Genomic DNA, 25,234 nt, shown 5'->3' on the forward strand with positions numbered 1-25,234 from the left:
GGCCAATGGGAGCAGAGTCTGTACTTCAGGACAAGTTTCAACACACGGACTGGAGTATGTTTGCTTCTCAGGCTGCCAGTGGCTCTCACACGGACATTGACATATATACCACCTCTGTACTGGATTACATCAATACCTCCATTGACAGTGTTACAACAGAGAAACAGATCACAATGTACCCTAATCAGAAGCCATGGATGAACAAGGAAGTGCGGCTCCTGCTGAAAGCCCGCAACACTGCTTTCAGATCAGATGACGCTCAGGCCTACAGCATATCCAGGGCTAACCTGAAGAGGGGCATCAAGAAGGCCAAGCACTGCTACAAGCTAAAGGTAGAGGAGCATTTTTCCAACTCTGACCCCCGGCGCATGTGGCAGGGCATCCAGGTCATCAGTGACTACAAGCCATGCAACTCCACTCCAACGGTCACAGACGTCTCCTTCCTTGATGAGCTAAATTACTTTTATGCTCGCTTTGAGAATAACAACAAGGAGACAGCCACCAAGATCACACTCTCAGGAGACCATCAGACCCTCAAACTCACCTCCACAGATGTCTGCACAGCATTGAGCCGGATAAATGCATGCAAGGCCGCTGGCCCTGACGGCATTCCTGGACGTGTGCTCAGGATATGTGCAGAGCAGCTCACAGGAGTCTTCACAGACATTTTCAACCTGTCCCTCACCCAAGCAACTGTGCCAACATGCTTTAAGTCCACATCCATTGTGCCAGTGCCGAAACACTCCTCCCCGACGTGCCTGAATGACTACCGCCCCGTAGCACTCACACCCATTGTAATGAAGTGCTTTGAGCGACTGGTCCTGGCACACCTCAAGAACTGCCTCCCACCCACACTGGACCCACACCAATTTGCCTACCGTAGCAATAGGAGCACTGAGGATGCAGTATGCACAGTACTGCACTCGGTACTCACACACCTGGATAATAACAACACATATGCACGGATGTTGTTTGTTGATTTCAGCTCAGCATTCAACACCGTCATTCCCTCCAAGCTGATCACTAAACTTGGTGACTTGGGTGTTAACACCTCCCTCTGCAGCTGGATTATGGACTTTCTGACCAACAGACCTCAGCATGTTAGGTCAGGCCACACCTGCTCCACCACCATCACACTCAACACCGGCGTACCACAGGGCTGTGTGCTGAGCCCATTCCTCTACTCCCTCTACACCCATGACTGCAGGCCTGTGCATGGATCCAACTCCATCATCAAGTTTGCTGACTACACCACAGTGATTGGCCTCATCAGAGACAACGATGAGACTGCCTACAGGGAGGAGGTACAGCACCTGGCTGCATTGTGCGCTGACAATAACCTGCTCCTCAACACCAGCAAGACAAAGGAACTTATTGTGGACTTCAGGAAGAAGAAAAGTGGAATGCATGACCCCATCCACATTAACGGGATGGTTGTTGAACGTGTCTCCAGCTTCAAGTTCCTGGGAACCCACATCTCGGAGGACCTGACCTGGACCACCAACACATCCAGCCTAGTCAAGAAGGCTCACCAACGCCTCTTCTTCCTTAGGACACTGAAGAAGAACCACCTGTCTCCAACCATCCTGGTGAACTTCTACCGGTGTGCGATTGAAAGCATCCTGACCAACTGCATCACAGTCTGGTATGGGAACTGCACAGTTGCTGACCGCAAGGCACTGCAGAGGGTGGTGAAAACCGCCCAACGCATCACAGGGACACCACTTCCTGCCATTGAGGACGTCCAGAGAAAACGCTGTTTACGTCGAGCTCGCGGTATTCTTAAGGACTCCTCTCACCCTGACCATAGACTGTTTAACTTACTGCCCTCTGGGAGGCGCTTCAGGAGCCTCCGATCAAGGACAAGCAGACTCAGGAACAGCTTTTTCCCTACAGCTGTTTCCCTACTAAACTCTGCCCAATGATACCCCCCTCACACACCACCACAAACTCTTCACCCCTCCCCATCATTAAATCGGTTAAAAAACAAAAACAAAAAAAAACATCCACACACTGAGTACTATGCACTGGAAATTTTTATTTCTATGCACTTTCAATGTTCACTGCACTAGTATTTATATATCTTAATGTATAGCTTATTCATATCCATTGTAATTATATTCATAGTTTTTGCTCATAGTGTACATACATTTACTGTACAATCCATCTGTATAGTATGTTCATATCACCACTGTATAGTATGTATATCATACTGATAGTATTTAAATAGTACTACTGCCTTATCTGTATATTCTGTACATATGTAACATATGGTAGGCACTGTATATCCTGTACCTCTGCTTATTGCACTTCTGGTTAGATGCTAACTGCATTTCGTTGCCCTGTACCTTACATGTGCAATGACAATAAAGTTGAATCTAATCTAATCTAATTAGAGGTTGGCCCTAGTAGTGCAGCTGAGGAGAGAGTGTATGTGTTGTGTTTGAGCGAGGTCGCTATATGCTTCCTAAACAACAGAAGTTATGTTAGTGTGGTGTAGAGCGTATGGGTGTCGGTCTGTGTCAGTGGGTTTGATCTTCCCCCTTTGCCAGTCGGCTGGAGCTCTGGTGCCTCTTTATCTGGTTTCGATGGACCCATCGAAGTATTGGCTCGCTGCGCCCTTGGCTGATTTTGATTCGGTAGGCGACAGGTGAGAGCTTGTCTACTATCTCATGGGGTCCTGTCCAGCGAGGTAAGAACTTCTTTGACAGGCGATGGGAAGTGTTCTGCTTTGGTTGGGCAAAGCTGTAGTACCACACTTTGTCTCCGACACTGAGCTCATGGTGAGAGGCCTTTTGGTCGTAGTAGGCTTTACGACCTTCTGCGCTTCGCTGCAGTTGCTGTTGCGCGAAGGCGAAAGTCGCTCTCAGGTGCTGATGCAACTTTTCCAGGTACTGGTGAGTGGTGTAGGCGGTGACAAGGTTCGAGTCACCGGGTTGGTACAGCAGATGCAGCGGTAGCGTCATGTTTCTCCCTGTCATCAATGTGAACGGGGGTACTTCGGTGGACCGGTGAGGGGTGGCTCGAGCGGCCATCAACACCAGCGGAAGTTTGATATCCCAATCCTTTTGATTAGCGGACACATACTTCTTTAACATGCTGACCACTGTCCGATTGGCCCGTTCCACTTGACCTGAGGACATTGGTTGGAAACTTATATGGAGCTTGGCCTGTATGCCCAGGTGTTTCCACACTTCCTGCATGATTGCAGCAGTGAAGTGGGTTCCACGGTCAGAGTTGACCCTTAAAGGCAGTCCAAATCTTGAGAAGATGTGGTTCATTAACAGGCAGGCTGTTGTTTCTGCTGTATCGTTGGGAGCTGGGAGACATTCTATCCACTTTGTGAATTCGCAGACCACGGTAAGGAAGTATTTGTTACCCCATGTTGACCGTGGCAGGGGTCCTACCCAGTCTATTTGGAGGTCCGACCATGGGAAAGTCATTCCCTTTCTTTGCAGTGGGGCTCGGTGGTTTGGGTTTGCCGGTTGGAACTGGCAACACACCAGGCATCCTTTTACATATTCCGCTACGTCCTGCTGCATGCCAGGCCAATATGCTACTTGCTTGAGGGTTTCGTATGTGGCCTTGGCACCGTGGTGTCCAGCGCATGGTGCATCGTGTGCGTGTGTCAGCAAAATCCCCCTTTGGCCGTGGGGCACTACGAGCTTTGGCGCAGTGAGAGGCTCAGGGACATATGTGAGAACACCGTCTCTCAGATGCAGCATGTGCTTGATTGAGTGGAGCGTGCGGAGCTCGGAGGAAGCAGTAAGGTCGGAAGTGGAAATAGGATGAGATAATGGATCGGCAATGTGAGCTGCCATAGTATGCAGAGTGTGATCCGCTGTTTGGAGGGTGAGCAGATCGTCAGCAGCGAACTGAGGTGATAGGGTAACGAGGGAGGAGGTGGGGGTATGAACGCCAGTGGCGTGCTGGCGGCGGGTTATGGCTGCCACCGATGGGTTGGGTGGGAGGGATTGAAATGTCCAGGACTCTCCGTGTAATGCTCCTGCTTTGGCGAGGGCATCGGTTTGGTCATTGAAGTCTTTGTCTTGTCCTGGTTGACGTGAATGACCTCGAACCTTTTTCCAATAAACGATAATGTCATGTTCAGTGACAATGGCATCGCCTGCTTGGAAGAGTTCCTGGTGCTTGACAGGTTTGTTGTTAGCTGTCTTGAATCCATTCTGTTTCCATCCAGCTAAATGGCAGGTGAAGCTGAGACGGGCGTAGTTTGAATCGGTACAGATGAGGAGTTATTTGATGTTGTGGGATGCGGCCATTTGCAGTGTAATGAGGATGGCTGCTATTTCAGCATATTGTGATGAGCGAGGGCCTAAGTTGAATTGTTGCGGTGGGCAAGGGTCGTTGTTGAGCCAGACCACTCCCGCTCCAGCTTGTAAATAGCCCTTGTGGTTGTAGGAGCATCCATCGACATATGCTGTGGGCATTCTTTCACACACATTCTCCTCGAAGTACTTGTGATTCGTCATTTGAGGTTGTGGTGGTTCTTTGGGTTCCGCTGGTGTGTGCAGTGTAGGGTTATTACATATAATATTAATACATAATTTAAAGAAATAGTTTAATTTAGCTCAAAGGGAATCATTTATGATTTTATAGGGATTTGAACAGAATCAGTGTTACGGCGATTCACTGAACGAGCCGTATGACAAACTCTGCACTGGATATTAAAATCCAAAATATAGTGAAAACACTATTAAATAGCACAGTAACGAAATCGACAGATTAAGGCATTAACTTGTGAGCAGAAAACACAAGATACTTCTCTTTTAAAATATAAATCAGATTTTATTTATATAAACCTAAGACATAAACTAATCTAACACATGAACACAAGCATTCACACATTCACACGTTGCAGAAAGAGAGAAAGTGAGGAAAGGATGAGTTTAAGAGAATGGAAATGTGAAATCCCAAGTTCACAGCAATATGTTCAATTGCATAGACCTGAACAACCATCAATCACTTATTTAACCCTCGCTTTGAGTTTCTCAATGAGGCTAAGATTTATATTAACTGCACCTGATTCAGTTAGAATTTGGAGGTGTAGCTTGCGTGCTTTGCCTTGTTAGGGGTTTCCTTTGTGTCGTCGTTGCAGACAGGGGGGGTTTCCCGAAGTGTCTGATTGGCTGGAAGTTCAGTAGTCTTTGAAGTGACGTCTTTTGGGCGTTGGCTGAGGATGCGGAGTTCTTTCTGGTTGAAGTTTGAAGCGGGTTGGAGCTGGACTTTGTAGCAAACTTACATTAGAACATGAAACTCCACGGAAAGAAAATAAACTAAAGTAAAAGAATAAAAATAAAATGATGTAAGGAGACTAAGTTGTTTTCTTTCTCATTACGGCACGTGGGCCAGAGCACGCGGTGAGAGGGACGAGAGAGAGAGCTAAGAGTAAGAAGTAAGAGAAGAAGTAAGAGAGAGAATTTTACGATGTCCTGAGTTTTTAAACTCAGCTTACAGCAGCGTGTCCGTTGAACAGTTTTGGCAGGCTGCTAGCCCGTTGCCCAATGATGATTTGTAGTTTTGGGCGTATCGTGCCTCAACGTCCCATCCTTGGAGTGTCATTAGCCAGGTAGCTATGCGTGCGGTGGTCACCACACCATCTCTGATGCGTTGACTGTTGAGGAAGGTGACAGGTTGGTGACAAGTCTCGATGATGACTTTTTGTGCACCAATGTAATTCGAGAAACGCTGGATAGCCCACACAGTGCAAAGTAAAGCTTTTTCGCAGTCTGAGTACTTGCATTCTGGGGCAAGCAGCGTTTTGCTGGCATAAGCGACCACTCGCTTGTCTTTGTCATGGAGCTGATATAGGCCTGCGCTGAGGCAATGATTGGAGAATCCAGCATCCAGGTAGAATTATTTTCCGGGGTCTGGGTAGGCTAGACACGGGGCAGAGCACAGGCGCTGTTCGAGCTGGCTCATCGCGGTGTCCTGGGCTTCCGTCCAGACGAAGGGTTCATCCTTTTTCAGGAGGGAGGTTAGTGGTCGGGCAATGTCAGCGTAGTCTTCGATGAACTGTCGCGAGTAATTGCACACTCCCAGAAAGCTTCGCAGTTCAGAGATGTTAGTCGGCGCTTTTATGCTTTGGATTGCTTGAGTGCGGTTAGACTGTGGCTCGATGCCGTTTCTTCCGACAAGCAGTCCGACATAGTTCACCTTGGTTTTGCACCACTGTCCTTTGTGAAGGGCGATTTTGGCTCCTGCCGTTGTCAGCTGGTTTAGGACGTGATCAATTTCCTTGAGGTGATCTTGAACACTAACAAGTATGGCACGGTGAAGCACGGTGGTGCTGTTGAGTCGATACGCCTAAGGGTTTGGCTTCTAATTTCAGTAGGATAAAATATACTGGTCTAAGTATTGAGAAAAACCAAAAAAACATTTCTCGTTTGGCTCTGTTCGAAGGCGGTCGCATTTTTCTTCCCTCCCTCCGTCCTGAACTTCCCTGCTTGCTCTCTAGTATTGTCCTGTCCTTCTTAAGAGACTCTCGCTGCACTATTTACAAAACCGAAATTATGGATCTGATCAACTGGTCTCTCAACGCAATTGACACCATCTTCTCGACTAGGAAAGCGGGATCTGGAGAACCGGAATGTCCCGCTGGGACATTTGCTGCTGGCTACACGATGGACGCATGGGAGAGATGGCGGATCGTGTGTCTGGCGGCTCTCTCCGTGGAGGACATTGAAGACATCTTCTTATTCGGAACAGTGATAACTGGGTTTCTGCTATTTGGATTAGGCGTTGCCCTAAATTATCAGAAAATTAAGGAGACGGGACTGGCTATCTAAAACCTCTCAAGGCTGCCCGTCATGATGGAGTCTGTAGGCAGAGCGGTCGCCTCTGAAACAGAGGCGATTAACCGCAATATGGGTTCGATCACGGCTAGGCTCTCGGCTTTGGAAAGGAAAATTGATGGACAAGGAGATCAGAATGGACAATGAGAATAGCTGTGAAACTGGAAGACAGCTGTTCGCCCAAAGACAAAACAATCTTATCTCTTTCCGGCTTCCGGAACTTGGCAAGGCCGCTCTGGTATCAACTCTCCTGTGAATACTGCAGGGAGACGCTCTTTCTTCCATTCCCTCCCCCTATCAAAACACCTTGTTATTGTCGGGCGCTTGTGCTCTGTCCAAGGTCGTTTCCATGGCAATTGCTATGTCGCATCACAACCTGCGAACTGAGTCGACTGGTTTGGAGTGCTGGCGAAACAGATTTCAAGGCATACGAACTCACGCGAACTTACACATACACACACTCATACACCTCCCTACCCCCATCCCACGCCTTCGTCGCTTCATCCTGTCAGGTGATAACGGGTCCGTGTGTTTGCGCTGAATGGCTGCTGGCCGGATGGCTGTTTCGTCTGAACTAGGATTACTATGCAAGTTATGTTCTTGTGTTGACTGTGCTCCATGCCGAGGTTTTTGTCTGTTCTCACACTGCACTCTCTTTCCTCATGTTATGCTGTATTTCTTCTTCTTCATTGCATTTCGTTGCCTTGTACCTACATGTGCAATGACAATAAATTTAATCCAATCCAATCCAATCCAATTTTCTTTTGGAGTTTGGCTAATTAGAAGTTTAAGTTCTTATGCCCTATTGACTATTAGACCTAAGCAAAAGTATATTTAAATTAACTCCCGTGTTAATTAAGTAACTAAAGGATTGAGAATAAGGTAGACAGAACAAACTTAATTGCAATTTGAATTTAGAATTTCAAATTATAAATAGAGATTCCTAATTAAATTTTTCATGATGTCATCATTAAAATTGATAGGATCGATTCAGATTAAATTTTCAGAGGGATATAATTTGATTATAATATTCTATATTATAATGGTCTTCCTAGTTGGCAGTTAAGTATCAAGATCTTAATGAGGTTTGTCATTAAAATTACAAGCACAATTGCAACTGAAACCAATATGAAACAGGAACTGTAATTAATTATTAAATTAAATTAGAATTTACAAATTCGTAATTATGAAATTAATTTACAACTTCCACATCAACTTTCCACAAAATGCTAGGTGCTAACCGCTACCCTTCAATGCTACCAGCTCGGCTAAGCTTTAATGCTACTTACTAGCTTCAAAATGCTATGCTATTTGTTTACAACAGCTTCAAAATGGCGCTCGCGGCTGCGCGTGCGCACTAGAACATTTCCGAGAGTCTTCTGATGACCTCCGGTCAGGCTGTTGCCGTAGTGACACGCCCAGTGCTGTGGGTGTGTCTCAGGCTTACACAAAATGGTCACACAAGCGCTATTCAGATTCTTTTCTTTATAGCACAACAATCTCAATTTATTTAGACCAAATCAAATTAACCCACAGATTAATTATCAATTTAATAGTTTGACCACGGCGGGCCGTATTTCTGTGTCACTTCACGTGACTTCACAAGAAAAAAAGTGGATTCTTTATCACACTCAACAAAATCTGCACTATAAAATACTGAATCGAATAGTGGAACACGCACTAACTATCAACACTATGAAGGCCTTATGAGAGAGACCAAAAGGAACACGCTTAGGTTCTCTCCTTTTCTTTTCTTTTTCTGCGCTATGAGCGACTTACAATGTCTCACGGACACCTTTTAATTTTACTGCAGTTTTTCTCTATTCTTAAACAACAATACAAACCAATACACATTGCACTTTCATTCAAAACACATTGCCACAAGTACGTGTACAGAATAGTGAAACCAACTTTGACTCTCTGTGTATCAACCATTTCTTTCCGGTTAAAAATAGAAAAATACACAAATTATTAATATGCTATGAATTTTCAAATCAAACTAATGCCAGCTGAAATTCCTCCACCATTTATATTAATTTTAATTAGTATAACCAGATTAGATTTTAACCAGATCCCGCTTTCCTAGTCGAGAAGATGGTGTCAATTGCGTTGAGAGACCAGTTGATCAGATCCATAATTTCGGTTTTGTAAATAGTGCAGCGAGAGTCTCTTAAGAAGGACAGGACAATACTAGAGAGCAAGCAGGGAAGTTCAGGACGGAGGGAGGGAAGAAAAATGCGACCGCCTTCGAACAGAGCCAAACGAGAAATGTTTTTTTGGTTTTTCTCAATACTTAGACCAGTATATTTTATCCTACTGAAATTAGAATAAATGGTGGAGGAATTAAATTAGAACAAATATTTATTTTATTTTAGCTTTTAGGGAACCACTCTTTAAGATTCGATATTTCTATGATTAATGGATATTAATCAGAACATCCAACTTATACCTTATTAAAGACTTGTCCAGCAAGCATTAATATCAGCAAGTTATCTCTTAACAATTTTGTTTATTTTACTCGCGGCCAACGATTAAAATAACCAAATAGTTAACTTAGTTCTCAGATTCATGAGCTTAGGTAAAACGCAATCTTTTTGGCAAATAATTACGATATGCAAAATCACATAGCACAGACAAGAGATTTCTTAATAAAATCAAAGTTTATTCACTACTCTAATACACTACTGACTAGACAACACAAAACAGATGATTTAAACATACACACAGATAGGAGCGAGTTGTTTTGTATCTGAAGAGAGAGTCTTAGGTTTTAATGCTCGTTTCAGCCTGAGGGAAAATCACACGCAAGAACCCTTATAACAGATACTTCTTAACCCTTATACTGTTACTTCTTAACAGATAAACACCGGTTCAACAGATTCAAGAGAAATTGGTTTGCCTTACTGTTCCTTTTCCTTTCGGTTCAAAGAGTCTCTCTGCTCTTTGTTGAATTCAGTTCTCTGTTCAGTTCGAGACGGACCGCGTGCCGATTGGCTGCTCGGGAGGTCGTGTCACGAGGGTACTCTTCAGTGGTTGGTCGTCGTCGTTCCGACGTGATGAAGCTTTCAGGAAGTCGTTCGGTTCTTGGCTTCGATGCTCAGATGTTAGTCTTTGGGTGTTACTGCAGTTCTCAGCCGTGATGTTAGAGGCGAGAAGCGCTTTGCAGCCTGAGCAGAACGAGAGACGAGCGAGGCGTGCGTGAGCCTCCTTTTAGTTTTCAACTCCAACCCGTTTTTTCCAGTTGTGCATCTGTTTTAACGGGCCAATTTGGGATCTGCCTCCGGGCGCTTGGTCCAATCGGATTCTTTCCTGCGGGGCGTTTGATCCAATCGCAAGTGTTTCTGTGGGCGGAGCCCCGCCCCGCACAACTGCGGGTCTTTCTATGCATAAATTGTCCGTTCAGTTATTTAAATCACATGAAAACTTATTACAGCAAACTTCTATTTGTCTTGTAATCACGCACTGATGTAAACAAATCATTTCCATTCACCATAATATTATTCATGAAATTAGCGTTCGTTTGACACCAAACACCACGTAACTTTGCATAGCCAAAAATACATATGAATATGAAGGATATTACTCGGTTAAATGCATTGATTAAAAGATCCTAAATTCTAAATAAACACATCGAGCATGTGACCTGACATCTCGTCATCAGGTAAACTTTATACATTCTGGAAACAGATTTACCATAGATTTAAAATAAAACACAACAAGCTTATAAATGTCACAACCAACAACATTATTAATATATGTATAAACTATATTGTCTATAGTGTTTGTTTTCGAGTATATTGTTTCAATAGCAGAAACCAGTATAACGTTTGTTCTTTAAAACAAAATCCTTCAGGGTGTGGCTCTCTTTCTCTTTGTTATAATTATAATTATGATTTGTTACATACACAATTATACAGAGTATAACCAGCAGTGAAATGTGTGCTCTGCATTTAACCCATCCAAGTGCACACACACAGTAGTGAACATACACCCGGAGCAGTGGGCAGCCAACGCTGCAGCGCCCGGGGAGCAGTTAGGGGTTCAGTGCCTTGCTCAAGGGTCTCACCTCAGTCGTGGTATTGAGGGTGGAGAGAGTGTTGGTTATTCACTCCCACACCTACAATCCCTGCTGGAACTGAGACTCGAACCCACGACCTTCGGGTTACAAGTCCAACTCTCTATCCATTAGGCCACGACTGCCCCGTTAGATAGAGAACGCACAGAAAAGGCGCGTTTTCCTGGAATGTGCTGATATGCAAGGTCGTAAAAGTCTTTGGTTCGAGTCGGCTGTAACCAGGCCTTTGAATTATGGCTCCAATGTGAAGTAAAATCCGGGAGTATGAGTTCTGTTTTTTTTTCAAGAGTGACAAAAAGGGGGTCCTCCTCATCCAACTTCATGATGAAAGCAGCCAGATGTGACGTTCCATATATCCTTGTTTTTATTATCTCAGGAGATTGGGCAGTTTATTTCAGCCGGCGCCAGGATGTCTGTTCTTAGATGTGTGCGTTCCGACTTAAGACCAATCTTCTTTTTTTTACATATTCTAGTTCTGGGGGTCTCCTGGGACCAGAGGATTTATAGCAGGAGAGCGGGAGAGTTTAAACTATGTGTGTGTGTAAATGTCAGTCCTGGCTCAAGCACTACACAGTAGTCATGTCAAAGCAGTAACTAAATCAGCATACTATCATCTCAAAAACATTGCAAGAATTAGATGTTTTGTTTCCAGTCAAGACTTGGAGAAACTTGTTCATGCCTTTATCACCAGCCCCTGCCGTTGGGATGGTCAGCCGGCTGCTGCCGTGATGACCAGTGACTAAGGTCTTTTTAACTTGTGTCTAGCCCCAGAGGGCTCCTGATACCCCCAACGTCCCCAGGGAATTTTTTTGGGGGGGTAGTAGGGTTCTGGCTGTAGGGGCCGGGCCGAGAGGGGTCCGAGGCCAAGGCTAGGTAGACCATCTGCCTTGGTCTTCCGTGCTCCCTGCACCGCCATGGTCTCCTGAGCCCCTGGCTCCACCATGGCCTCCTGGGCTCTCCTGGGTCTCCGCTGGTCTCGTCCAGCTCTCCTGGGTCTCCGCTGGTCTCGTCCAGCTCTCCTGTGTCTCCGCTGGTCTCGTCCAGCTCTCCGATGTCTACGTCTGTCTGTATCGCTCTGGAGGTCCCTGTCCTGTGTTCCGGTCCTTGTCTGTCCTGAGAGGCCTCCAGAGCACCCACCCCCCCCTCCCCGATGGAACTGTTAAGGCTCGGGACGAGCCTTTCGGGAGGGGGAGTTATGTCAGGGAACTGTTGTGTGTGTCATGTGTTCCTGCCTCTTGTGCCCATGTTTGGTTTGTTTCCTGTCCTCGTCTTATGTGATTAGTAGTTCATTCTTGTCCAGCCGTGTTCGTTAATTATCCTTAGTATTTAAGTCCTGTCTGTGTTGTGAAATGTCGTCTGGTCTACTCGTTACTCCCCGGTGTTCCTGTCTGTGTCAGCCTTGCATTGTCCTGCCCTGATGTCCTAGTAAAGTATGTTATTTGAGTTACATCCTCGTTTCTGCGTGTTCCTGTGTCCTCCCTCGTGTGTGCACCGTGACAGGTTTCATATGAGGTGTACATATAGTATGGGATGTCCTCCATAAGAACTGACCATTCATTTATTGTACTTATTAGAAATGGGGTCTTTATCCCCCTCAAAATGTAATAATGTCCCATATGTCAAAAATGCTGCAGTGAAATGGTTTCATATGATGTGTGCATATAGTATGGGACGTCCTCTATAAGAACTGACCATTCATTTCTTGTACTTATTAGAAATTAGGTCTTTATAGCTCTCTAAAGTGTAATAATGTCCCATATCTCAAAGATTCTGCAGTAAAATGGTTTCATATGAGGCGTGCATATAGTGTAGGACAACCTGTTTAAGAACTGACCATTAATTTCTTGTACTTATTAGAAACGGGGTCGTAATACCCCTCTAAATCGATTAATGTCCCATATCTCCTTTTCTACGAATCTTGCAATGAAATGCAGGTAGAAGAATATAGTAGGCCTAATACAGATACAAAGACAGGAATAAATAACACTAATATTAAGCAGATGTACATAAAACAAAAAAATAACGGGAAATGTCATTATATCTCAATTCTGGGCATCTAGAATGAAAAGCGCTTTGAATGCGCGTTCCCTCCGTGTTGGTCCTGCAATTACCGTAAGCATAGTAATACGCGCGCACCATAATTTCAATCGCGGCTGTTTTGACCGTGTTTTTCTGAACTGCGGCTGGCTTGAGCGCTGGGACACACCGGCAAAGGATATAAGTATCTCTTTTTATTTCTACTCTTTTCTACTACTTGTTTCACTTCTGTTTACATTTTTATAAACATTTCTGTGGCTTCTAAAAAAATTTGAATATCATGAAAAAGGTCAATATTTTTTGTCACTCATTTCAGAAAGTGAAACCCATATATTATATAGATTCATTACACATAGAGTGAAATATTTCAAGCCTTTATTTCTTGAAATTTTGATGATTATGGCTTACAGATAATGAAATCCCAAAATTCAGTGTCTCAGAAAATTTGAATATTACATAAGATCAATAAAAAAAAGGATATTTTAAACAGAAATGTCAGGCTTCTGAAAAGTATGTTCATTTAGAGCACTCAATACTTGGTTGGGCTTCCTTTTGCTTTAATTACTGCCTCAATTCGGCGTGGCATCGAGGCAATCAGCCTGTGGCACTGTTCAGGTGTAATGGAAGCCCAGGTTGCTTGTCAGCAGAAGGAAGCACTAAGTGCTCTAAAATTTCCTGGTAGATGGCTGCGTTGACTGTGGAGTTCAGAAAACACAGTGGACCAACACCAGCAGATGACATGGCAGCCCAAATCATCACTGACTGTGGAAACTTCACACTGGACTTCAAGCAACATGGATTCTGTGCCCCTCCACTCTTCCTCCAGACTCCACACCTTGATTTCCAAATGAAATGCAAAATTTACTTTCATCTGAAAAGAGGACTTTGGACCACTGAGCAACAGTCCAGTTATTTTTCTCCACAGCCCAGGTAAGACGCTTCTGACGTTGTCTCTGGTTCAGAAGTGGCTTGGTAGCCCTTTTCCTGAAGACGTCTGAGCGTGGAGACTCTTGATGCACTGACTCCAGCTTCAGTCCACTCCTTGTGAAGCTTTCCCAAGTGTTTGAATCACCTTTGCTTGACAGTATTCTCAAGCTTGCAGTCATCCCTGTTGCTTGTGCAGATTTTCCTACACAAATTCGTCCTTCCAGTCAACTTTGCATTTAATATGCTTTGATACAGCACTCTGTAAACAGCCACTTCTTTCAGTAATGACCCTCTGTGACTTACCCTCTTTGTGGAGGGCGTCAATGTTCATCTTCTGGATCATTGCCAAATAAGCAGTCTTCTCCATTATTGTCGTTTCAAAGAACAAGAGATGCCAAGAATTTATACTGTAGGGATGGTCATTAATTGAAACTCAAATGTTTTTTTGACTTTCATGATCTGTAAGCTCTGATCATCAAAGTTAAAACCAAAAAAAACTTTGAAATGTTTTACTTTACATGTTATGAAACTAAAATCTATGAACTAAAATCTTTTGAAATACAGTATGTTACAAGAAAAAAAAGAACTTTTTCACAATATTCATTTTTTTTTTAGCTGTACCTGTATGTGTAAGTAAGTTGTTGTTTTTAGCATGTGTGTTTGGCAGTGTTATTTCTTCGGATTAATGATAAACTATACTGCCGTGATTTGTATTTGTTATCTATCTTAATTTTAATTAAATAATGTCTGAATTTATTATATATAAGTATAGGTCTTTTTATTAAGTTTTAGTTTTATTTAATTTTAGTTATTTTAATACTTCAACAAACTAAATGGAAATTATCAATATTATATATATTGAAGTTATAAATGTGTATGTATATATATGTATGTATGTATGTGTGTGTGGTTGTACATATACATATATATAGGTTTTTGTTTTTGGTGTTTGGCTTAGTGTTATGTTAGAATCATTATTATACTCTTATACCATTTGTTCTTTAATATTTTGAAATGTTTTTAGCTTTATTTTTGTTTTTGTTTTTCATTTATCATTTCATTTATCATTTAAATGTTACATTTTGAAATTTTGTTTGTAATTTTTATTTAATTTCTTTATTTTTAAAATGTGTATAGGTAGTATTTGTAAAGTTTTACCTTTTAGTAATGAACGAATAATAATAAATTAAATTAACTTTTAGTTTTGGATCTGTTTTTAGTTGTTTTAATACTACAATTGATTTCCTCTGATGTCCTCCTTTGCAATTCGCTTTGGATAAAAGTGTCTGCTAAATGACTAAATATATATATATATATAGTGGCTTCTCAATTGCTTTCACATCTTTCTTCTAACAATCTTTTTGAGCTACTTCAATCTGGATTCCGTAAACTCCACAGTACTGAAACAGCGTTAGTTAAGGTCACCAATGATTTGTTAATGGCTTCTGATTCTGGCCGTCTATCTATACTAATTCTTCTTGATCATAGTGCCGTTTTTGACACAATAGATCACTCTATTTTAATCACCCATTTAGAGACAGTCTTTGGAGTTTCTGATTCTGCATTGAAGTGGTTTAAGTCCTATCTCTCTGATCGAAAGCAGTTTGTTGTGATGGGTGGTTGCAGGTCTGAGGTCGGTGTGGTGCACACTGGTGTTCCCCAGGGATCAGTTTTGAGCCCTTTACTTTTTAGAATTTACATTTTTCCTCTTGGCCAACTTTTAAGAACACTTGGTCTTAATTTCCACTTTTATGCCGATGACACACAGATCTACATACATTCTAAACCTGATGTCAATATGCCTGTGTCTTGTCTTTCTCAATGTTTTACTGAAATAAAAAAATGAAAATTTGCTCTGTCTAAACAGTGATAAGACCGAAGTCATGCTTATTGGTTCCCCTCACCAGTTGCGCATAGCAGAGTCCACAAATTTAGGTCTGGATGCCTCTGCTTTACAATTTCAAACTAAACAAAAAAATCTAGGGGTGATATTTGACGCTAACTCGGCTTAAAACTATGGGTGATCGGGCTTTCTCTTCGTTGGCTCCTAAATTGTGGAATTCCCTACCCTCTAAGATTAGAAATGCAGAATCCCTTAGTGTTTTTAAATCGTCCCTTAAAACCTATTTTTTTTAGGGTAGCTTTTATGTGATTTTATGTGATTACTTTGTGCTTTTTATATTGGCCTTGTATTGTTTTATTTGTTTTTTACTGCCTGTAATTTTGTGTGTATCTTTTTTACTTCATATTTGTATTTGTATGTAAAGCGCTTTGAGATGCTACTTTTAAAGGCGCTATATAAAATGAAGTTTATTATTATTATTATTATCACATCACATCATATCATATATCATATATGTATATAATTTTTCACTTACAACTCTTCAACCTCCACATTATCAATAAAGTACTTTGTCATGGATGTATTGTTTTAACATTAGCAATTTCTCATTAGATGTGTTTGGTCCTTGGTACGACCATGTCAGTGGATGGTGGGAGAAAAAACAGACATATTCTAACCTACTGTACTTGTTCTATGAGGATTTGGTTGAGGTAAGTTAAATTCATGAAGTATCAATCTTATAAAATATCAAATCAATGTTAAATGTCTAAAGTGTGTATTTTTCCTTGTCTTTTCCAGGACACTGGTCGTGAGGTGGAACGTTTGTGCTCCTTCTTGGGTTTGTCCACTTCAGTTGAAGAGAGGGAAAAAATAACAAAAGGGGTTCAGTTTGACGCCATGAAACAGAACAAGATGATCAACCATGTCACAATCCCTTTCATGGACTTCAAGATCTCACCCTTCATGCGAAAAGGTTAAATAACCACTGAATTATCTAATTTAATCCTTCTGAGTTCTGTCCTTTCACTTGGTTTTAATCTTCTTTTTGTTTGTGTTCCAAAAGGTAAAGTCGGAGACTGGAAAGATCACTTCACTGTGGCACAAAATGAACAGTTTGATGTGGTCTACAAACAGAAGATGAAGAATACCACTCTCAAGTTTCGCACTGAGATTTAATATTTAAGTTCTACATCTTTTTGATTGTTAGTGATACTGATTATTAGAAATCGATTGTTAGTAATAGTGTACAACTTTCAGGACAGAAATACAATGACCTTAGAAGTTTTTAGTTTTTACTCTGCCTCAGCTTTAATAAGTGGCAGACTAAGACAATAATTCAGGCTGGGAATTTTACTCCATCCCAGGCCATCTCCGCTGCTGCCATCACTGCCAACATAACCCTCAACATGCAGAGTCCTTAAAACGGACAATCTAAATGTCTGGTCAAATTTGGCACTAGAGAATACTGTACCCCCATCTCTGAAACAGTTTGCTAGTTTGTCATTTTTTAAGATGTTGCAGCATGCTCTTTTAAAACTTAAACTGGATTCCCTGATCATGTTGATTGATGCTACGTGCTTTTAGAAAAGCATTGGATCAGCATTAGAATATTATTATCAAGGCAAGAGAGTAATATACTAATACGGTCTATTTATGTTCTCACCAAACATTTGCTAAATGAGTGTTGGTCTGACATCTAAAACTGATTCTGTCAAGAATCCCTCAAATCAGTGACTTGATCCACATATTTTTTTTTTTTATTGCTCATAATTAATTATATGTATATAATTTATACAATTACAATAATATTTATACAATTTTATTTTCCTTACCCCTGTTGATTAGACAAAAAAGCCTGTTTTAATATTAGTAATTATAATAATTATTTTATCCACTGAAATATGTTCATCCAAAATCCAGATATAAAACCAAAAGTGTCAGTCCCTCCCGAACTCTTAAATCTGTCACATAAAGGGAAAACTGAAGGGTAAATTCTGTTTATCTTTCATATAATGTAACCTAAGTAACACTTTAAACTGTATAAGTTGTAATCTCGCATTAATAGAACAGATATGAATTCTCTTCAGTTCCTCTTCCCAAATCTCCTTTGAGATATTGACTTCAATGTCATATTCTGATGTCATACCACTTTAAGTTGATCTGAAGACACTGCAAATTAAACCATGTCACCAAATGCTTGGCCATAGGTGGTTGACTTAAAGGGCTATACACACAATGATCCTGAGGTAAATCCTGAAAATCAGGTAAAGAATGTTTCTTTTCTTTTTTCTTTTTTGTAATGGTGCACATGTATCCCGTAGTATCGGAAAAGATGAGATTGGGAAAGCTCTTTTGCAAGTGGTAAAAAGTGCCAAATTTACCATCTGTATAAGAATCCTTTACAATGGTCAGCCCTTTGCACCTCCACAGTGAAAATGCCATATCTGACTGGCCAGACAGAAATTTATGATTGTCAGAAAAGTGGGCAGGTGAACTGAAGGACATGCAATATTCGAAGCAGTCCTCATTTGATTTAAAATTTGAATGGAGCTGAGCACAACAAAATTCTTGCACTGCAAGAGAACCATTAGAGCCCGGACACTTAGATGAGCCCCAGAGACTGACCCCCAGTGAAGACCCTGTCTCCAAGACGGCCATCGGGACAAGACCACAGGAACCAGATGAGTCCTTTGCACAATCTGATTCTGCTTTAGTCTAGATTTAAACTGCTGATTTTGTCTGGCCAGAGGAGAATGACACTATTTCAACAAACTATTTCCCCGTCTAAATACTGTAAAGCTGATATAAAGCCACCCAGCTTTATATCAAGCCGATGTAAAGCTGCTTTGACACAATTTGCATTGTTAAAAGCACTATACAAATAATATTGACGACTTATTATACAATTAACAAAAGCAAAAAAGGCCTCTAACACTAGCTTGCTCTATTATTTTTCTATTCTATCTGTTTTCTTTTTATTTATTATATAATAATAAAAAAAAACCTTGCAACATGTACTGCATTAAGCTAACTGAGACTTGTTATAGCACTTGCATATCATTGCTCTTTTGTTGATTTTGATTGCTTCCATTGTCCTCATTTGTAAGTTGCTTTGGATAAAAGTGTCTGCTAATTGACTAAATGTAAATGTAAGAACTCTCCACTTGGCTTCAGTGAAAATAAAATCCTCCATGATTCTGAACAATAATGAACTAACTGAGCATACAGTCCTCCACCTAAGGGCATGAATGCACTCTTCTCCTAGTTCACAGAATAGCCAAAGAAAGAGACAAAAACCTCAAGTGATTCCATTAAAGGCGGCAAGGCAGTAGGAGGATCACATATACAGAAGTCTAGTACAGAAGTACAGAAGTAAATTGTCTGTGTATAAAAGTAGCCTGTACACAACTAAAATCTGGATGATTGCAAAAGCGGTTTATCAGGATGATTGCAAATGCAGTTTTAACGCTAAATCAAATAACAATGGGCTTAAACAACAGCCCTTCCATGTACCATGTTGAAGAGGGAATAAACCAGACCTTTCTGAATGAGTAAGTATTGCAAACTTAGGAGAAGAATATATAGCATTTTTATCAGTAGTTTGAATTTGTCACCAAAGCCAAATCGATCCAACACAGAAAACATGTTCAACCATTCAGTTCAATCAAAGGCCTTTTTTGGGATCTAAAAAGAACATCTGCCTTAAACCCATTGGGGCCTATGGCTTTCTGATTAGGAAAAGAATTAATTGCCTGCACCAGCTCAACTCTGAGACAGTCATTGGTTTTGTAAAGTCCACAATATTAAGAATGCCTGTGATTTTCAACTCAGGATGATGTACTGATATATATACAGTATATATATATATAAGAGAAAAGAGAAATGAATCGAGAGTTTGAATAAAGCTATTACATATAGCTTTATTCAAACTCTCGATTCATTTCTCTTTCATGAGTTAATGCATGAGTTTACATAAACCTGAACATATTCACAAGCTTTATTTCAGAAAATTGGTTTTAAAATATTTGTCATCTTTTTGCTAATTATTTTAGACATGTTAGTGTCTTTTGGGAAGTATTTGGTTTTATTATTTAAAAGTTTATTTGTCACAAGACAAACAGAGAATTCTCTGTTATGACATCGGTGTAACATTTGGACCAATCAGACACACAAATATTTGTTATATTTAACAAATAATCTCTTATGCCCCCTCACCTAACTAAAAGGCCAACTATGAGGGTCTGTGGACCCTTCCCCCCGAAATGCATCTAACACCTAAGAAGGCAGAACAGGTCTCTGGTTCCATGGCAACCCATCTGATAACACTTGTTTTATTGCTCAAAGGAGTGCGGGAACTCACTTCTTTGCCCCTTAGGAAAGAGAAATGGAATCTTCTCTAATTAATTAATAGAAAAACCTTTCTTTGAATGAACACACATATCTTCAGGCCATTGTGTATATTATTACTGTTCTTGTATATGTTTTTGTGTATTGTACACTGTTTTCTGCATGCTTATGATAGATCACTAGTTAATATCACTTTAGCTGCGTCATGTTTAGTCTCTATCAATTCGTCTTCGGATGATCTAATTGAGAGTGAATATTACATGTCGATACCTATGCAACATATTAGTGTCCTAAGTGTCAACTCCTTCATTCACACTTGGATTAGTGTCCATGGTGCCCCCCAGAAGCTGTACAGTGATAATGGAGGGGAATTCAACAACCAAGAGATCAGAGACATGGCTGAAAACTTTAACATCGAGACAAGAACAACAGCTGGTTACAGTCCCTGGAGCAATGGACTACTTGAGAGACATAACCATCCTCTGCTACCAGTAATGTTCAAACAATCTATTCCACTTGAATTTACTAGTTCTGGACATTATTGTGAGGATGGTTGAAGGATGGCATCTAGTTATAAAGTTCCGCCGAAGTTTGATGAAGCCAGGCCATACGAGTGTTGGAAAAATGAAGTTAATATCTGGACGCGGGTTACCGAACTTGACAAAAAGAAGCAAGCCCTCGCTGTTGCCTTGGGGCTTGAGGGGAGAGCCCGTGAAACGGCGATGGAAATACCTGCGGAGGATTTAGACAGTAATAATGGTATGGCAACGCTAATGGCTAAGCTGGATGATGTGTTCCTAAAAGAGGAAAAGGATCGCGCATATGAAGCCTATTCGTATTTTGATGGAATAACGAAGAATAGTTCGGTTTCCATGACCGACTACATAATTGATTTCGAACAGCGATACAACCGGATGAAAAAGTATAATATGACGCTTCCTGACGCTGTGCTGGCTTTTAAGCTACTAGACACGGCTTGCCTCGACGAAAAAAACAGACAGTTAGCACTGACGGCCTGTTCAGAGTTGAAGTTTTCATCCATGAAGTCGGCTCTAAAGCGGATTTTCGGAGGAAAATCGACAGTCTCGTCAAGCGGAATACAAGTGAACCAGGACGTGGCATTTTTCACCGAACAAAGATCACAAGGAAGAGGAAAACGTAACGTAACGTTTCAAAGTGGACAACTAAAGCAGCAGCCATTACCAGGGACTAATCCACTTGATAAATACGGTAAAAGATCCAGATGTGCTATTTGTCAGTCCACATTTCACTGGGCTAAAGACTGTCCACACAAGAAAACGGAACAAGTAAGAATAACTGATGATGCAGATATTGAGGAATGTAACATCACATTGTTTACAAAGGCCTCAATGTCAGATGCCGAGATATTCATGACTGAATCATTGGGATCAGCGATTATTGACACTGCCTGTACCCGTACTGTGTGTGGGGAGAAATGGCTGGAAAACTATATTGATGACCTCACTCAAGATCAAGTGAACCAGTTGATGCAAACAGAAACTCACAGTTGCAGACCATTTCGGTTCGGAGATGGGAATTTGGTATATTCCACAAGAAATGTGAAATTACCAGCTAAAATAGGACTGACAAAATGCCTAATTGAAACGGAAGTTGTCAAGGTTGACATTCCACTCCTGCTGAGTAAAACGTCACTGAAGAAAGCAGGGACCATTTTGGACATGGAAAAGGACAGTGCAGTAATGTTCAAACAATCTATTCCACTTGAATTTACTAGTTCTGGACATTATTGTGTTGATATCAGAGACAAAGACACCAAAAAAGATCAAACTGAAGAGGAAGTTCTAACAGTGACAGAAAATATGTCTCCAGATGAGAAACGCAAAGTCCTTCTGAAGCTCCATAAACAGTTTGGCCACGCATCGGCAGACAGGCTACAGAGACTCATTCAAAGTTCAGGAAATAAGGACAAAGATTGCCTTACTATTCTACAGCAAATAGTTTATGACTGTGAAATATGCCAGAAGTACAAGAGGACAAAGCCAAAGCCTGCTGTGGGGCTGCCCATGGCTTCGGAATATAACGAGACAGTGGCGGTGGATCTGCACGAGTTGGAACCAGGTGTATGGTATCTTCACATCATCGACCACTTTACACGTTTCAGCGCCGGAAACATTGTGAAAACAAAGAAGTCATCTGAGATTGTCAACTCCTTCATTCACACTTGGATTAGTGTCCATGGTGCCCCCCAGAAGCTGTACAGTGATAATGGAGGGGAATTCAACAACCAAGAGATCAGAGACATGGCTGAAAACTTTAACATCGAGACAAGAACAACAGCTGGTTACAGTCCCTGGAGCAATGGACTACTTGAGAGACATAACCATCCTCTGCTACCATGTTAAGTTAAATAAAACACGACGTTTATTCAGCTAACACTTTATTACATCCATTGCCGCCATCACATCAGCTCACACCCATTCACAACTCCTCCCCTCTCCCTGCGCGCGCTCACCTTTTAATCAGCGCATGCGCTAACCTTATTTTTAACCTGGAAGAACCTTCTTATAGGGAACAGAGTAGGGAAGAAATAACATGTTAACACTAAGAATCTTTAAAAGTTTGTGCATTAACCCAGGTGAATTACCTATGCAAATTACCATGTTCAGAGACAAGGAATCGTAAAACTTTCACTCCAAAAATCCAGGACTCTATTGGGTATTTGACACCCCAGAGGTGTGACCTCTATAGCAGATAAGCTCTCATTTCAGAGATGCCCAAGCAGTCGGCGGTTTTGTTAGATCCTAAGAGGATGTGAGCTAGAACTTTTTCTGGACCCTCTAAGTTTTGTGCCAGGCCTTGCGGCCTCGTCTTTCCATTCAACCAAGCTCCTTGGACCTCAGCAGATCTTTTTATTAGCTCTTTTTCCATTCAATACTTGGAAGAACATTTCTACCTGAGAACATCTTTGGAATTCATCACTCTTCAACCCGGAAGAACGTGATCGGGAGTCCAAAACTTTGAAATCATTAAGACTTTCATCTGAGACTGCATTCCGGACACTCGACCCGACCAAAGGCAGTGCAAGTATAACATTTAACTAAACGAAACAGAGGTTTAGTATAAGTTATAGACCCCGTTATAAACGGCGCTGATGGTTTTACTCAGGTGGTTAAATGACTTTCTCCATAACTGCATTCTCTGGTTTTCCATCATTTGCCCTTTCCCCATGTATGAGTGATTGTACGTATGTATGTTTGTTTGTTAGACTAGTCTGCGTTAGTGTTTAGTTAATAAAAGTTGTGTGCACAAATTACATGAGTTTCTGATTCTGCCTTGCATATTAAATGTCCCTTTACGATTTTGACCCTTGCTACAATGCTCTAATGTATTAATAGGAAAGTATTTTCTGTGGCCAAGGAAATACCTTTTCTTAGAGTTGATACGAACTTACACTGAATGTTCGCTGGACGGACAGATCAGCTGATGGCAATTTAATTCTGCAACAGTTATTACTGTCAGCCGATATAAATAATTGTAATTAATCATAATTAATCGTAATTATTTATATACAATTCCCTTTTGAGCTTATAAATTGTTACATCAGAAAATTAGGGCTAATATCTAATGACAAGGGGTGTGTTTCCCAAAAGCAACTCACAAGTTCTGTCATTATCAATAGAGTTCAGCGTAACTAACGACCGTAGTTGTCACGGTGCACACAGGAGGGAGGAACGAGGAACACGCAGACGAGGAGTACAGTCTTTAATAACTCCAAACAAGACAGGGCAAGACAAGGCAAGGCTGACACAGTAGTTAGCTAATGATGCTTTTGGGAAATGCACCCCAGAATGTTACATCGATTTGAATATTTCAAAAATTCATTAAAAATACACAAAATGAAATTTCCTAAATCCAAGCTGGTTAGATGTGAGTCAGGGATGTGTGAATATAGCCTATTGCAGGAACGGTTTCTAAATAATAGAAAACAAATATAAATAAATAATACTTTTTCCGGCAGCACCTTCTAATTTACATTACATTCTATGTTTTAATGCTACACATGTAAGAATGTCAGGGTTTGGCCATGGAAGACCCAGATGCAGAATGAGCAGGGGGGTGATATTTATTGAAACAAAGTCACAGCACAAGAAAGGTGAGGTGGGGACACAGTCCAAACAATAGAGCAGCTTGGTCGAGAGCACACAACTGGAAAACAGGTTGGTCCGAGTTGAGACAGTTCCAGACTTTACAGCAACAGGGAAAGAGCTCAAAGAAGCAGAGGCTTGGCACTTGGAGCAACCACAGAAGCACCAGAGTCAGCAACCAGGAGGGACACAGAGAGCAGGGCAAGGCTCCTGCCTTGGGAAGAAATACAACAAAAACTTTATCTTGACCAGCTCAAAAACTATCAAGAAGATAATTACAGGACCAGACTAGACAGATAAGCACAAAACAAACCAGCAAAGACGAGAGGGGAAAAAGAGCACAATATAAAGGGAGCAGAGCACATAAGGATCAGGTGAACACACTCAAGTAAAGGAGGACTAAACAAGGGGGTGTGGTAAGTGGAAATGAGGGGTCAGGACATGGGGAGCACATGGCCAACACAAACAAAGACACAGCCATGTGCTCAGGCACAAAATGAACAAAGATACACTAAACAAAGACAGGACAGACAAGACTGTCAGGGCAGGATCCTGACAAAGAATCCTTGAATGATTTTTGTTAGTCATTGTCATACACGTTTATGAATGTCAAATGAATGACTAGTATCAATTCAACTTTACAACAGTATAATATTGCATTAAAGTTTAACAATATCTAAAAAACAGTGGTGTGTTGTGTTAATAAGAAAAAATGTATAAAGTTATTTTTATCTAGGCCTATCGTTTGATTTTATTTGTTTATTGTTTGTTTGTCCTAATGCACCCCTGTGGCTGTATTTGTAATTATTTTTGGCTCATTTGAGTCTACACTCCCTAATATAGACATTTCATGTGTTTTGCTTTTGTATTTATATTTAGACAGTGTAAAATCACTATTATAACATCAAAAAAAAAAAAAAATATATATAAAAAAAGTGTTTTTTGTATTGATATATGAATTGGATCTACATCACACAAAAATGACCTTTTTTATTTAAAATGGTGATTTTTGGCAATAGTTTGCATCCTGTTTGTAACCGAATGCCCGTTCACAAACATAATGTGA

At 41.1% G+C, this 25,234-nt stretch overlaps 1 protein-coding gene across 1 annotated transcript in view; it reads left to right on the plus strand.

The window, feature by feature from the left end:
• The window catches only part of LOC306848842 (cytosolic sulfotransferase 3-like), a gene marked incomplete at both ends in the record, with an annotated part of 42,083 nt that extends 25,213 nt beyond the window's left edge, over nucleotides 1-16,870 (plus strand). Inside the window, 3 exons of the mRNA XM_079383592.1 lie at nucleotides 16,307-16,404; nucleotides 16,493-16,667; nucleotides 16,758-16,870. Coding sequence (XP_079239718.1) covers nucleotides 16,307-16,404; nucleotides 16,493-16,667; nucleotides 16,758-16,870 — 386 coding nt within the window. The remainder of the gene's footprint in view (nucleotides 1-16,306; nucleotides 16,405-16,492; nucleotides 16,668-16,757) is intronic.
• Between the last annotated feature and the right edge of the window lie 8,364 nt (nucleotides 16,871-25,234).

Source organism: Barbus barbus (assembly GCF_936440315.1).
Source record: "Barbus barbus genome assembly, chromosome: 29".
NCBI lineage: Eukaryota > Metazoa > Chordata > Actinopteri > Cypriniformes > Cyprinidae > Barbus > Barbus barbus.